General features: G+C 48.5%; 1 protein-coding gene across 1 annotated transcript; it reads right to left on the bottom strand.

Annotated features, from left to right (window-relative positions):
* Positions 1-3057: 3057 nt before the first annotated feature.
* HOO65_040412 (transcription factor Fst12) lies at positions 3058-5272 on the bottom strand (the record flags this gene model as incomplete). Its single annotated transcript, XM_071002646.1, has 2 exons — positions 3058-5051; positions 5152-5272. 2 exons carry the CDS (start codon positions 5270-5272, stop codon positions 3058-3060), a joined length of 2115 nt encoding a protein of 704 aa, XP_070859255.1.
* Positions 5273-16034: the final 10762 nt, after the last annotated feature.

Raw genomic sequence — 16034 nt, 5'->3', positions numbered from 1 at the left:
CACAACCAACTCCACGACAGCAAGGGCAACAACGAAGAAGGGGACGAGGAGGGCGAAGTTGAGGGAGAATGGAAGGGGAAGAGAGAAGAGATAGGAGGAGGAAACGTTTGCAGGACAGGAAGGAGATGTCGAGGAGGGCTCCGTGAGAAGGTGTGGAGGGAGCTCTGCTACCAACCACCAGCAGAACGGGAAAAATATTAAAAATGATGCGGCAGCAGCCATGCATACGGAAGGACAAAACCGCTGTACTCTGCCGGGGCCTACCCCCCGTGCCGATAGCCGGCGGCCTTTTAGACTAGATTACACGCGGTCGTCGCAGACCAAAAATACCTGGAACCCCGCAGGCACGCCCTAGGGCAATGCTGGACAGAGAGCCATCCTGGCCCAAGCGCCGGACCCTAAAAAGTCATAGGAGGCGCCCGAAATCCAAGCAAACCTGCAATTGCTGACCGCCCAGGAGGAGTCACGGGAAGCTGACATCAGCCAACGGCTCCTGTCCGGAATATGCCGTCGTATTACCGCGAAATAATTGGTAGGTAGACGTAAAATAATACAATACAATACAATACAATTTGGCATCGCCCGGCGGATGCCGCGTCGTTTGATCTCGGTGATGCCAGTAGACGTTGAATATAATCAAATCAAATCAAGCCCTGGGGATGCAGAGACCGGGCCCCGTAAACGTTAAATATATTCAAGTTCAAGTCTAGAGACCGGGCACTTTACAGCTCGACGTAGACGAGATGCGCCGCATCCCCGCGATATATGAAGACAGATTCGACAACCTGGCCCTGGAAAAGCCAGCCGGCAAAGTGTCCGGGTCCCAGGACGCTCCAAAGTCCCGGGTAATGGAGCAGTCGGCCAACTAGCCAAAGCGGGTTGCTAGAGAGAAGACCTTGTGGTTCCAAGGGCAAAATGTCACTGACAGCACCGAGAAGATGGAGAAACGGGGCCTTTAAAGCAGACTTCCGCCACTGGATAAAAGATACCTGCCCGAAGATCAGACATCTCAGCGAAGCGCTGAGCCATCCAAAACCATATGACATCGGCTGGATGAAGGAGCTACACAGAGCTGCAGTCGCTCGAATCCTAACAGCGAGCTCCGGACACGGCGACTTCGAAGAACATCACATGTAGCTCAACCACGTACGGTGACCAGCCGCAGGCCGTGAGCAACCCAAGACCTTTAGCCATCTGTGGGAGTGCCGAGGCAATGACGCGAAATTGGCCACAAGATTTGTGCGAAGGCTTCTTTCTCGCAGGAGACAGGAGTTGCAGATATCTGGCGGAGAAACTTGTCCGTAAGTGGAGGGTATCCCGCATTGGCACTTGAAAGGGATGGCATGGCGATAGGTGTGCTTTTTCGGAAGTGGGAGTGCCGAGCTACAATTTACGTTTCTTTTCTGCGTTTCCTTTGTACTGCTTTTACGTCCTGTTCGCTGTTCTGCTTGTTCTTTTGTCTTGTTTTTTTTTGGTTCTTTATACTTTGACCACGATACAGCGGAAATGAGAAACAAGTTAACTTGGAGCAATTGCGCTTTGCTCGTCAAAACTCTATGGTAAATCTTGCAGACACTCATTGCGTGCTCTATGAGATTAAACAACTCAAGCTCAGTGTGGGTCAAGTAGCTCTAGGAAAATGGATAAAAGAAACAGATGCAGAGGCAGTTAGTGCTCTTAAAGCGAGCCATAAATCGTGAAGAGGCTAGGGAGCTCTAGGTGTGTTTATGCGGCGGGGGAATATGGATCATGTCTACAGCCGATCCATCAGCAGCATCACATCACAGGACACTGTAGATGAGGGAAAGCGATCCCTTAATAACTAGTTTGAGATACCCAAAAGACTTGTCCCAGTGCCGAGGGTCGCAAGGTATATGGCCATAGAGAGCAACGAACTAGCAGAGCAGACGCTCAAGCAAAGTTGGTGAGCCAAGTAACAGTGACAAAACACTAGATCAACCTAGCTAGAATACAAAGATGGAGGAAGGGCTGACTGCGTGTCCGAAGCCTATCGCCCGTGCCAAAGGTTGGAAGTCATTTAAGCCAAGTTCTCCCGTGGTTGTCGTAGACCAAAAATGCCAGGTAACTGGCAAGTAGGCTTTCCTCTCCAGCTACTCTACATAGAGGGTCCTCCTTGAAGCGAACGCTCGATGTCAACGTACACCCATAATTGTCAGCTGCCCAGGAGACCTTTCAGAAACCAACATCAGCCAGTTGGATACAGCCCTGCTGCTGCAAAATAGCATTAGGTAGATTCTTGAGAAGCAACTGGAAATATTTACTCTCGTAGTGACTCCCACGAAGTGTCTAAACAACACCTTTGGGAGTAAGATGTATTCAAGTATAAGCCACACAAATAAGCACGTTAGATAGATCAGTTCTTGTAGATTCATAGTTTGAGCTCAAATAGATTCAACGCACGCAATCACTACCACATCACATATTTTACAACGCCAAAAAGTCAGAAGTACAGCACCACGCCCAAGCCAGTACCAGTGTGGTAGAATATAACAAACATATATATGTATAGTGATATAAAAAAGGACAACACCTAAAATCGGGAATGGAAACCATGATCGGCGGAAGAAGAGAATAATTGTCATAAAAACTCCTGAAAAAAGTAGAGAGCTTAAGTGCAAAACAAGGCTAAGAACAAAGGAAATACTCGGAAGCGAGGAAGAAAAAAACAGGGCGACGGAAACGCAGACAAAGAAAAATAGGGCAAGAAGATAACAGATACCAGAACGCAATGCTCAGGCAAAGTGTACAAGGCATAGGTAACCAAAAGGCTCAGTCGGGGTGGATCAGAGGTATAGAACACGGGAGAGGGGGGGGGGGGGGATGAAAAGTATAAATACTAAATTTATACATGTGATGTGTGTAGATCATGACTCAGATGCTTGTCGAAGCATAAGACTAAAAAAGAAATATAGCAAAAAGAAGAGAGTGGAAAAAAAAAAAAAAAAGATTGGAGTGATAAATGGCAACCTGAGTAGTCATATACATCCAAAGAGAGCAAGAGCAAGTACATCACTTATCAACACCAGAACGCCTAACTTAGACAGTAGGCGCGCTCATGGCCACAGGCATCGTCAAGGACTGCATTGAGTTGTAACCACCGATTGCTTGTGGGGCAACAGATACAGAGTTTCCATTCCCTTGCGGCGTTCCAGAGGTCATGGCGGAGTTCAAGGATACGGGAATGTAGGCGTTGTCTGAGTTAGGAGAGGCCTCATCGATAAATCCCATCTGGTCCTCGCCAGAGAACTCTTCCTCTTCGTCATGAACAGAGCCCTCAGCACCATCAGGACGCTCGTGAGTGCGACGATGTTGGGCAAGGTTGTCAGATCGAGAGAAGGCTTTGCTGCAATGAGGGCAGACATAAGGCTTTTCTTGGGTATGGGTTCTCACGTGTCTCTTCAGATGTTCGAGACGCTTGAACAAGCGGCCACAGGTAGGAATGGGGCATGAGTGAGACTTCTGAGGGTAAGGGCCAAGCTCCATGACGGTAGCAGATCGTGCGCGACGTACGACACCAGACGTCATGCTACGGGCATCAGCCATATCATCAGCAGCCGAGCTGAACTCATGAGCTTGAAGAGGAATGGCATTCATGGCAGGAGATCCCTCAACAGTAGGGAGAGGAGTTCCATGGCGAGACATGTCACCAGCCTCTTTGCTCTGTGTTTGTCCCTGGGGATTGCTGGTAACGGAAACGTTTCCATATAGGCTGGGCGGTGAGTTGTCGGCGTTCTCATCATCCTCAAGCACAGGGCCAACTGACAAAGATACCGACCGGCGGAGATCTGAGGGACGATGGCTGTGAGAGACAGAGTGAGCATGGCCGTGGCCCGCAGATGTAGGGGCGCTGCTAGGGGCCATTCCTTGCATCGGAGGGGGTATGGAAGACCGTCTCCGACGCTGCTTATAGGTAGGCGATCCCTCAATGACAGAATACACATTGTTGGCGCCGTAAGCACGCGAGAACTGGGGGTTGGAAATGTTGGAAGCAGGAAGTTGCAGCATGCCATTCATGGCGTTGACATTAGCCATGTGGTCAGGAATAGCGGTGTACAGGCCAGTTTCCTCATTGGCAATGTAGGCAGGCTCGGTACCCATTCCCATAGCCTGCTGAGGAGGGGTGATGGGCTCAAAGCTCAGTCCTCGGTTGCCATAATCGTCATAAGCAGAAGAAACGAAAGAAGGCGCAGGGGAGTACTCGAGAGCGTACGCAGGCATCGAGGCGTGGCGCTGGTGAGTCTGGGTGATAGGAACTCCGTTAGTGTTGTATTGGACTCGGCCGTAATCAGCCTCGCGCTTCACAGCAGAAGACTGCTGAGGCATGGTCGAAGCCATAGCCATAGCGCCGTACGTGCCCATGGGATCCATGGTAGGGTCCACAATGGGAGCAACATTCTGAGCCATTAACTGGGGGGGAGGCATAGAGTCCACAGAGCGCATAACAGGAGAGGTGCTTTGCGGTTGAGAGTAAGAGGCAGAAGCGCTCTGCTGGTAAGCAGCTGCCTGGGCCTGGGAGACCTGCTGCGCGCCAAATGACGAAGAGTTCATTTGCTGAGCCTTTGTCAATTGCTCGTAGAGCGACTGTGAAGAATCGTACTGGAACGACAAGGCGGGTTCGGCCACGGCAAGGGTAGTAGCCTCCTGGCCCATCTTTTCACGCTTGAGGTCACGTTCCAGTGCATCAAGGAAGAGTCTGTCATGCGGTACAGAGTACCAGTAAAACACTTTTTGCTTCTTTTGGGTCCGGATGCAGTTGTTCTTGTACAGAAAGTCCAAGAACGGGCTCTTGGGCTCTTCAAGCGAGGCATCAGTGCCAGACTTGAGGTTACGAAGGTCGGAGAAAATTCCTTCTTCGAACTTTTTGCTGTTCTTCACGGGGCGACCAAAGGCCTGGAAGCGGAAGGACAGGCATCGCACAATATCCGTGCCAGTAATGTGGAACAGAGTATTCCAAAGCACGCAGGAAACATACTCGCCAGTGGGCAAAAGAAATCTGCGGATGTATTGGTCGGGCTGCCAGTCAACAGGCGCTGAAATCAGGAAGTATTTTACTGTGGAGAAGACGATGGTGTTAGTTTGGACGCTGGGTTAGATATTAGGAATTCAAATTTGCATGTATGCAACACGTACAGTTGTCGACCTGCTGTAGAGCGACTTGTGCATCAGCAGGAAGGGCTTGCTGGGCTTCCTGGCTAAGCATAAAGGTTTCAGGCTTCTGCGGCACGACCATGGTGCCGTTTTGAGAATACATGATGAAGTATTATGTAGTTGTGAAGAGAGAATAATTAAAAAAGATGGTACCGGTGGTCTTGTCGATATCAAATACACGACGACTCACGGACACGTGACGAAAGGAAAATCGCTCAGCTAAGAGACGAGAGTTGCAAGTAACAAATATATGTTGTGAAGGCCTGCCTTTCAGACAAAGTTGCAGAGTGTGCGAGGTAGTAGTGTAGTGATTGTAATGCCGACAAGTTTCAATGTAGAGGCGTGTGTATCTGCGCGCTTTTTGGCCAAAGGAAAGATAGAAGCAAAGAGCTATTAAGCGATAACGTGCTGTAGTCCAAGTCACAGTCTCGGTGTTTGACTACACGTATCTTGATGGTTTGTGTCTTTTCGAGTCCAGCCCGGAAGAGTAAGAGTTTTTTTTATTCTTTTTCTTCTTTTCTTTGTTGCAAGGCGAGTTGCAGAACGCAGGCTGTCTTGAGAATATTCGGATGGTTGGTGACGGGGAAGGAAAATAGCAAAGCCGTAAAAGAGACAACAAGTCGTTCAACGTCCAATAGAAAGAGAAGAAAAAATGAATAAATGGGAATAAATGAAGACAATAAATGAAGAAAAAAAAAAGACTTGATGCGTAAATAAAAGAACGTATGTGAATAGCAGATAGAAGCAGCCGCTAAATGAAGGAGAAGGACGAAGCTTCTGAATATGGCCCTAGCCTAAGAGTATGGCAGAGGGACTCTAAGAGAGGATGGAAGGAGGGAGAAAAGGTGAGCCTGACGCAGCGACGATATATCGCAGCAAAAGATTGAGGAGGGGGGGGAAGCCTTGGTATAAAACAAAGAAGTGGAAGAAAATGGGAAGGAAGAAAAGAATAAGAATAAAAACAAAGCCCAGGCAACTTTACTAACTGACCGACTTCCAATAAACACACATAGGGAAGAATAGGAACAGGAGAGTGAAAGAAAGGAAAGGAAATGAGAAGGGAGAACTGGGAGAGAAAATCAGAGGTGGGCGAGAGAAGGGGCTCACGGGGGTTTAATGGAAGAATTTTGGCAAGCAGGCGTCTATGGAAGGAACTTGGGAAGAATAGGAAGGCAGTGGGAAGCAAATGGGAGCGAGCCGGGGTGTGGGCCGCCAGCGAGCGCACGGGGACTTTGAATTTGGGCAAGAGCTAAAAAATGGGAGGGAAGGGGGGGGGAGGAAGGGAGCAAGGGAAAGAGAAAGAGGGAAGGAGGGGAGGAAAGAGCGTGGGTGAGGCAGGGAGAGAACAAAAGACGGAAAGAGAAGGATAAGTACAGCTAAAAGAAGAAATAAGGGCAAAAAAGACAAGCTATGCGGTGGTTTGGGGAGCAAGAAGTCGAGGCAGAAAGGAAAGAGGAAGAAAAGCGCGATTCGTGCCTTTTCTCTTGTTTGGCCCTAGGCTTCTTTCTGTCTTTTTTTTTCAGGCAGTTGGTTGATTGGGTTGCACGCTTGCATGTATCTACTTGTCTTTCTTTTTTTTATTCCTTTCCTTTCCTTCCCTTATTCTCCTTCGCAAGTTGGCCAAGCAAATCGTCGCTTTCCATTCCCAAAAAGCCAGAGCAAGAAGCTTCCTTGTTTGCTCTGTCCCATAAACACATCGGCTGGCCAAAGGATTTTGGAAGGGGGGGATGGGGGACGGGGGAGGGGCGTGTGAATGCAGGAATGAGCAGAAAAGAAAGAAAAAAAAAAAAAAAAAAAAAGGGGGCGTATCTTTACATTTAACACAGGCACAGGATAGAACAAGGTCAAGTGCAGGTACAGGCACAGTACAGGTGAGGTGCAAGTCCTGAGTACATTGCAACTATCAGGTCTGATGGCGGGGGGGCTTCGCTCTCAAGCAGGGGAGGATAGCAACCCAACTTTTCTGGCCTCCTGTTCCCGTGGATTGCATTGTACGGGTTTCCTGTTCTTTTTCTGTGTAGCCAATCTCGCTGACTAGCTTCTCTCTTCCCTTTACCTTCTGCATAGAGAATTAGCTCCCTTTACTCATCCTGCAACGAAACGAGAAATACAAAAAAAAAAATAGAGAAATGAAAAAATAATGTAAAAGAAAATGTAAAAAAAGAAATACATAAAAAAAAAAGCCCTCAGCCCAGGGCCCGGCCAGGCCACCAGACCGTAAGGGCCTGCCTGCCTACCCATACTTGTTTGGGAACCGGCCGATAGCTTGTGCAGCCCTTGCCCTGTATTTCTTTTTCGTCCTCTGGGGCTCTGGGGTGTCTCTCCCCGACTCTTTTGAGGTGAAGCTGGCCCTACAATGGCTGGCCCTGCAACGAGCCGGGAAGACAGTAAACGAGGACGTACATATAGAACAGTCGCAAATGAGCTTGCAGAGATGCAGTAAAAGAACCTGGGCCAGCTGGGTTACACTCCAAGTGTCGAAGTTTTGGACAAAAGACAGCCATGGGAAGCAAGCACCAAGTACCTTTGTATTCCTGTATCCGGTTCATTTTCTGTACCTCTTGGTCCCCTAGCTACTCTCGCTGTCTAGGCTACTCTAATCTCGCTCACGATCTTGTCTAACACTGATCTGGATGACCTGACTCACTTGCCCACTCGCGTCTGCCCTTTGACTGTGCCTCTTTCTTGCGGACGACTAAGCCAGCAACCAAGCGCATATGCCTCCCGGGCGTAGACAGCTAGCTGCTGGGCTTTTAGGCCCTTTCAACCTCTTGCTCGTCTTATTCTCCTTCGTTATAGTGATTTGCCGTTTGTTCGATGGTCATCATAAAATCGGGCACCCGTGCCCTGCATCAAAGCTCTTAGAATGCGGCTCCTCATGATCTAGTGAGCCTGTGCAGAGGGAACGGCAGGCGGGTTCTCTTGCTTGGGCTTTGTCTCAAGCATTTTACAGCGCACTGGGCCAAGACCTTGCGGCTCTCTGTCTCACTTTGGTGGTCATAACCCTTTTAAATGCATGTTTCAGAATGTGGGTCACGCCTAACCCTAACAGAAACCACTATCTCCTTTTTTTTTTTTCAACTGTGGTCTGCACTACTCCAGGTTGTTTTTCCTTTTAGTTTCTCTCCTTTTTTACTTTTTTCTTTTTTCTCTTTCCTTTTGTTTCGTTTGGTTCTGTGTTTTTTGTTCTTTTTTAGATTTACCTAGGTGCTTTAGCTCGGCCTAGTCTAGCCCGGACTCGTTCCTCCGGTTATCAGGCCCGAGGGGAAGCGGCCTTGTTTTTTTTTCTAGTCCCTTTCTACAGCATCATATTCCTTTATTCTAAGTACAAAGACTGGTTTGGCTGACTTAAGTTACTCTTTTCGTGGTGGCTTAATCTCCGTTCCTGCATGTTAGTTGGACTATCGCCTACGCCTAGCTGTTTGTTGTCTTGGGGGAAGGGAGAGAGCACTAACTTAGTCCTAATCCTGCATGCAAGTAACATGTGCATGTATACATGTACCAATGTACTTCGCTTCACAAACATGCACATATCACAGGTCTTCTCCTCTCTTGAACTTCGGTTCCTCTAGCTCTGTTCCATCCAATCTTTGATGATGATTTTTCCTCTATTGTCGTGTAATCCTTGTTTCCCTAGAGCCAAGCACAGTCATGCTCTTTTTTTTTTTTTTTTTTTTTTTTTTTTTTTTAATTTAATTTTTTTCCATTTTTCTCGGGAGCGGCTTAGAAGGGGGCTCGTGTACCTCATTATCAATCATCACAAGCCTTACACAGACGGACCTCAGACCTTGGCTGCGGAGATCAAGATACCTATGTAGTAGATAATAGCTGGGCCTTCCTTTTCGCGTTTGGTCTTCATCCCGTATCCCGACTTTGGCTTGGACGCTATCTGTGCGTAATTGCTGATTGCTTTCTAAGCAGGTGAGTACTGTACAACCCCTCACAAGCGGCTGTACACGATGGCATGTCACTGAGAGCCAGACTGTCCGCTTTGCCCTACTTCTTGTCCACGGTTTCATCGGACTTCAAAAAAACCGAAAGCTTTTTTATTTTTATTTTTCTGGCAAACAACGAGTTTAAACTTCGCCCACTGCTTCATGTGCCAACTTCGCTTCCCAAGGCCTCAGACCCTTTGCCGTCATCATGCGCCCTAGCAAGGTACGTATGTATACAGGCATAGGCATATCTTGTTGAGAGAGAGGGCATGGGGCAGGGGACAGGGGATATTTCATGATATCCGAGGGGAAAAGAACAAGAATGGAAAAAGGAGAAAGGTTCTGTTATTGTCTCTTCCTGGTTCTGGTTGAAATTACTAGCAGTGGAGTACGGCGTAGGCTGGCTGGTGGTTGAGTGGTAGTGGTACCTGGCCCAACCGAACTAAGAAAGACTTCATGTTCTCTTTGAAACAGCACAAACAAAACTCTGGGCCCCCCTTGGAACCGGAAAACAAGAGCGGAGGAGGAGATGAATAATACAAGGAGAGAGAGAGGGAGAGAGAACAAACAACAGCTCGCGTTGTTTCTGAGCTTTCTGCGTGTGTTCCACCTGGTGATCTGGTACATCTTGCACATGTAACAAGATGGGTACAACATCAAACATTCTTGCTGTTCTCTTTTTATTTTACTTGGGCGTTTCTACTGTCTCCTTTCCTGATATTCGAATGGTTGTTGTCTGCGCTGCGACTGGCTGAGCAGATCAGAGAACAGAAGAGAGAGAAGAGAAAACAAGGAGGACAGCACCACACTGAGGTTAAACTTGGTGTTCAGAGTAACCCTGGTGGTGTTAGTGTAATGTCCTTTTTACTTCACGTTTATATCTTTCATTGCGACAGGTTCCTGGTCGATTATGAAACAGCGGCCCCGTGGCTTAGGAGCAGAAAAAGCAAAGACGACGGACAAAATCCGGAGACGAGGGGAAAGGATAAGGCAAGGAAAAAAAAAAGGAAGCAAGAGAGAAGAAGAAGAAAAAAGAAAAGCCAGCAAGAGTGCAGCTATAAAAGGAAACATGAAATCGTACGACTTTTTGCAGACAGGGAGGCAGGCATGCATATAAACATACAGACAGACAGAGAGTGGGATGAAGGGGGGTTGCAATAAGGAAATAGGCCGGCTAAAAGTTGACAAGTGAGGCGAAGTGAAGAAGGACAAGTTAGTGTGAGTGAGTGGAGGAGGCCATTCACGGGGAGCTGAGTCGTGAGTCCAGCTTACAGCCTTGCTTCTTCACTACAGCCTGGCCTACCTCGGTGTTTCCTTCTCTTTTCTCTCCATCCATATTGCTTGCTCGCTAGTATTGTTTCCTAGCATCCGTTTGATCGGCCGCGTTGAGGTTAAACAGGCCTGGCTAGAACCTTTGGTAGTTGGGCCCAGAGAGAGAGAATGTATGTATATGTGTGCGTGTGCGTGTGCATGGGGGGGAGGGGAAAGACCAGCTACTGCTATGCTATGCTCCAGCTTTGGCATCTTGCGGGTGGGTGGGTGGGTGAGTGAGTACGGGCTATAGCAACATTGCTAACCGCCGGGCTTCCAGAAGACCTCTGTTTCCTGATGTCTTCTCGTTTTCCTATGGCTCGTCTCGGAGAATTTGGTATTGCAAAGGAGGGGGGGGGGGGGGGGGGGGCATATCTCTACGACCGTCGTCATTAGCAACAATTGGTGGGAGGGAACGAAACAAAAAGAGCATGAACCAAATGAGAACAGCAGGGAACATCTTCTCTAAGAATAGATCTCTGCGAGAAGGCCAAGAAAGAAGGACGCAGGATGCAGCACGAAAGAGGGGGGAGGCATCAAGAACAACAGCCCGACAACCGACCAAGCGGCTACCTACCTGCCAGAGCAGGAAGAAACACAACAGAAATTGGGTTTCTGATGCAGCGGACTTTGTCGCAAAAAGGAAAAGCAGATATATCTGAAACAAAGAGGGGATGGATACAAGACAACGCAAGACGAAAGATAGGACCAGCTGAAGGACTGGGTAGCTTGAGAGGGGCTTGGCTGGCTCGAAAGGCGTAAGAGGGACAGCTCAACGACGGCGCCTACAAGAAAGAGGCCCAGAAAAGGAGACAAGACCTTGAGCACAAGACAGAGCAAGAACCATGGTGGGCGATGGAGGAAGTGAGCGGGGCAAGGGGGGGGGGGGGGGGGAGGACTGCTGCTGGCATGGCATGCAGTTCAGTTGATGTCAAGAGCCTCTCACTATCCATCGTCCATCTTCCCTAGACTCGGTGCTGATATTTTGTAACGAAGCAAGCTGCAGCTAGCCGAACCTAGGAGAAAGAGGGCGACGAGAAAGTCTTAAGATTGAAAGACAGCAGCAGACAGACAAGAGACAGGTATATTGGGGCTTCCCTTATTGTGTTAGCACGGCACATAATGAGCATGATGCATTGGCTAGACCTAGGCCGCCTCTTTCTTCATCTTGATGTGGTGGCACGTTCAGAAGTGGCAGGTTAGGCTAAGTTGTCAAAGTTGCCAAGTGCAGGACGAAGTTGAGGCAAGCCGAGAGAGCCAATGAGAAAAAAATGCAGACGCCTTGTTCCCATCCGCTGCTGCGCTTTTTATTAATATTTTATTTTTTATTTTTCGAGGCCAGCTCTAAACAAGCGCCCATATAAAAGATGATGCTTTGGCAGGCCACGATTGGCTGGGATAGCAAGAGATAACAATGGAAGTCCCTTTGTGCATATTTATGCAGGAAAGCAATTATGCACTAAACTGCAAACTGCATGCATGCATAATTTCGTGTAAGTGCAATTCTGGCATCGCTAGAACGGGGCAATAAAATGAAATAATAAATAAATAAAAAAGACTGCAAATACGTGGAAGAACTCATCAAAACTTGAAAATACCGAAAAATGCCGACAAAATCACATCCAAATACTCACGAAATAAACCGCACAAACCCTCAAGCGCACGGACTCACAGAAAGAGATAAACAACAATCGTCCTGGCCTAACTCTAAAGTTCTGAAACAAGCCCCGGCTCCGCCCAGGCTTTTCTGTCTAGGCCCAAGCAAAACCAAGCGCAAGAACGGGGCTTGATATGATAGCACCGCACATGCTATTGCATTACTGCCGGGCTGGCTCTTCTGGCTTTGGCCTGGACATGTCATGCTTGGGACTTTTGATGGATGCAGGAACAATATAGAACGAAGAATAAGAGGCGGAGAGAGGCGGAGAGAGGCAGGGCAGAGCGAGAAAAAAAAAAGACCCCGAAGATCCAATATCGACATGGGAACTTGGAAATATCAAGACGGTAAACAAAACGAACAGGCTGGCCAACCCACTGCCAGGTTATGTGTAGTCATCATCTTCTTTTCCTCCTGGTCCCGTCACCCCCGTATAATAGCAGAGCTAGGCGGCCACGATAAAAGCATGTCCCTGGTTTCTTTCCTCTTTCACTCGCTCGTCCGCCTACCTCCATCTCGGAGATGTCCTTCTGCCATACGGTACCAGAAACAAGTAAGCATACTGCTTTCGGACATCCCACGGGAAACGAGAACAAGACGAAGCACAGAGCTTTGTTTCTTTTGCGTGGAAGACGTTGTTGTGGTAGAGAAGGAAGAGGGGGTCAGTGCGTGCTGAGAGGCAGTGAAGAGACATACAATCAGGAGAAAGAACAAAAAAAAGAATACTCACTCCTCATCCCGTTCGGCTAGATTCCGTGAAACCAGAAAGGCCCATATCCTCATTGATACCTTTCCTTTTTCTCGGTTTCCTTCCTCGGTCTTGGCCTTGCTTATTCCCATGTGCCTTATGGCCTAACAAAATCTGAAACCCAAAGCTGCTAAGAACAGCATACACAGGAAAGGGAAAAGAAAAGAAGAGGGAGTAACGCAAAGTAGCCTGTTTCTCAGCAATATCCAACGGCCAATGAGCCAGCGTAGAGGCTCCCATGTATGAGTCTATCTTGCCGCCTTGCCCCTCTATGCTAATGCATGCTACTCTCTGAGAGCCATCTCCTTGCCTCCCCCCCTCCCTCTCTGGCTGTGCCACTCTCCAACAAGTCACCTCAACTTCATGCCCCCAAAAGAAGAGACAACGCCAAGGAAAGATACACAAGCTAGGCCACCGAAAAGCCGAAGAAAACAAAAGAAAAAAAGAAAAAAAAAAAGAGACACCCCATAAGCTTTGCTGGACTTGAGCTGGCTGGGCTTGCTGACTGGCTTGTCTCAATTGTCGTCCTGTATTGAGTCTCGCTTGCTGCTTTGTTGTTGTCCAACCCTCCTTCTCTTCCTCCCTCCCCTCTTCTTGGTCACTTGGAAACTTGACAGTGGCGGGGAGGGGGGTTGCTGGAGGCATCTAGCCGTGACGGGTTACACGGCCTACAAGAGAAATCGGGGAGGGAGGGAGGAGGAGAAGGAGGAGGAGAAGCCGACGGAGAGAGGATATTGGCTATCCACGTATTATAATTGTACTCGACATACTGCGCTGTCGCATGTGCAATAGTGATCGACATCGCCTTTGGCTTTGCTGGGCGGTGGCTTTGCCCAAGTGACAAACATCTCTCCGACCGGCATGCCGCACATACAGCAAGATGGCCTGGTCTTTGCATCTCCCCAGGCTAATATCATCTCATCTGTATCACGAACTACACTTGCGCATTATACGTACGTTTGCTGCGTATATCAAGAACGATATTCACAGGCTCATGCAATATGCACCAACGCATGGACCACGAGATTGCCTAGCCAAAATCAAATACAGCCAATATACCACCACTTGGACCCTATCAGCCACTGGACAAGAACAAACACGGAGCACATGATAAGAATGGGCCTGCAAAGAACAACCCTTCTACGAAACCTATGCGCATTATCCCGGTGGCTTGTTGCTTGGGTTGCCAAGCAAAAGTCGAGGACGGACGAGGAAGGCTTTTAAACAAGAGCAAAGGGCAGTGATAGAGAGATAGCAGCACACACAGGTCAAGGCAAAACACGCACAATGTCGTGCTCTGTAGCCATGTAGTTGAGCTTTGACCTTTTCGTTAGCATCCCAGGCTTTTTTTTTTTTTTTTTTTTTTATTCCTTTTCTTCTGAAGGAAGAAAATCCCTGTTCCTATGTTTTATTCTCATTCATCACCCACCCACTCACAAGCCCTCTTCTTCCGTGGGGTCAGTGCTAGGCTCCTGCTGCTGTCTCCTTTTGCTGGAAACATAAGCCCTATTCTAGATGCCAAAGTTGCAATGTTGAAAAGCACAGCCTGTCACAGCGCTGCTAACCGAAGAAGAACCAAGAAACAGCAATACGACAATGAAAAATATGCATGTATGGATAGTATAATCTTATGGGTGTATCAACAGATGCAAGGATAGCTGTAAGTTAGTAGTCCTGCTTTGAGAGGACAGAAAGCGAGCAGTTGAAAAGAGGCATAGACAGAGCATAGGCAAAGGGAGGGCGTCCTCTCTCCCTCTCCACCGGCCTGAGCAAGGGGGAGATCGGATCAACCGAGAACAAGAGCGTTTTCCGCACCTTATCTTTTTGGTTCCTTTTGCTTCTGAAACACGCGCGGCCCTGCCCCAAGTAATGCTTCAGAAGTTTGAAAGCAAGGCAACCGCAACAGCAGCAACGGGACAGGACAGGCACGCCAGCTTTAGACGAGACCAGGAACCCAGGCAAGCTAGTCCATCTAGCCTAGTCTGGTCTGGTCTGGTCTGGTCTGGCTCAGGTTTATGCGCTATGCTATTGTTTTGCATGCCTTCTTACACAAATGACAAGAAAAAGTCTGGTTCAGCAACAATACAAGGCGCGCGCAGACGGATATAAAAAAAGCAGGGACCAAAAAGAGGGAAAACAACAACAAGGACACGGTTTTATGATCCTAGGGACAGCATGCGCATGCGCATTTCTTCCTAAGATATACAAACTAAAGGAAGCATAGGCTCACCGATGCCAAATAGAATAGGGAAGGGGGAGGCTGGGCTTGAGTTCTGTTAGTTGGGTTGGGCTGTGAATCCTAGCCACGGGTAGAGGGAACGAGAAGAACGAGGATAGCGAAACAAAGACCCGTCCCTTCTTCTCTCTCGCTGATTCTCCCTTCTCATCCCCATCGAAAGAGGAATGAGCGGTAGTGGCAATTGGGAGGGGAGGGGTTTAGATGCTTCTGAGCTTCTAAGCTTCTGAGCTTCTGAGCCTCTGGGCTCTAACAGCGTACAACATACAAGCATACGGCCAAGCCGCAGGCGAATAACGGCAGGAAGCTATATCCCATTCTGTCTTTAGCCTCGCCCGCTCGACTCTTTTGCAAGTTTCGGATTTTTAGCTGCTCGAACAGACATGTTTCAAGAAGGGGCGAAGAAGCAGCCAAGAAGGGAAAAGAAGAAGAACAAGGAAAGGAAGTTAGTCAGGAATTCTGAACATCAACCACCCGTAGGGGAAGGGGGAGAATAGAGGTGGCTAGAGACCTAACGAGTGCTTCGGGAGAGTGGGGAAATACAAAGGGCCGAGGAGTGAAAGGAAAAGAGAGCTAGAAGAATGCGTGGCTACGTAAAGAAGTGTAGACTGGCGGCCGGGCGAGGAATCTAACTGGCAAAACAGCCGCCCAACAGGGGAGAGAGAAGGTGAGATATCAGCCAGCCAGCTTGAAAGGCCTTTCAGAAGCGAGGCAGTCAGAGAGCACCGAGTCGCCAAGAATATCCATAGAGGTAGAGAGAGCCCCGCAGCTAATACTTTCTAGTTCCACCATACAACAAACGGCAACAATGCAGCTCTAAGACCTAAAGAGGAAACCCATTACCGAAGGAGTGTGTAGCGACAGACTCCATGCAAGCAACATCAATAGTAGTGGCAACATGACCTAAGCCAGTCTCGGCTATCCTTGGGCAACTCACGCATACTTACACCCACGCTACCGAATCACATTCCAGCTAAT

This window comes from Ceratocystis lukuohia (genome assembly GCF_044167205.1).
Source record: "Ceratocystis lukuohia strain C4212 chromosome Unknown Supercontig4_pilon, whole genome shotgun sequence".
In the NCBI taxonomy this organism is placed as follows: domain Eukaryota; kingdom Fungi; phylum Ascomycota; class Sordariomycetes; order Microascales; family Ceratocystidaceae; genus Ceratocystis; species Ceratocystis lukuohia.
Note: the sequence above shows the minus strand (reverse complement) of the source record. Positions and strands in the feature narration are given on the sequence as shown.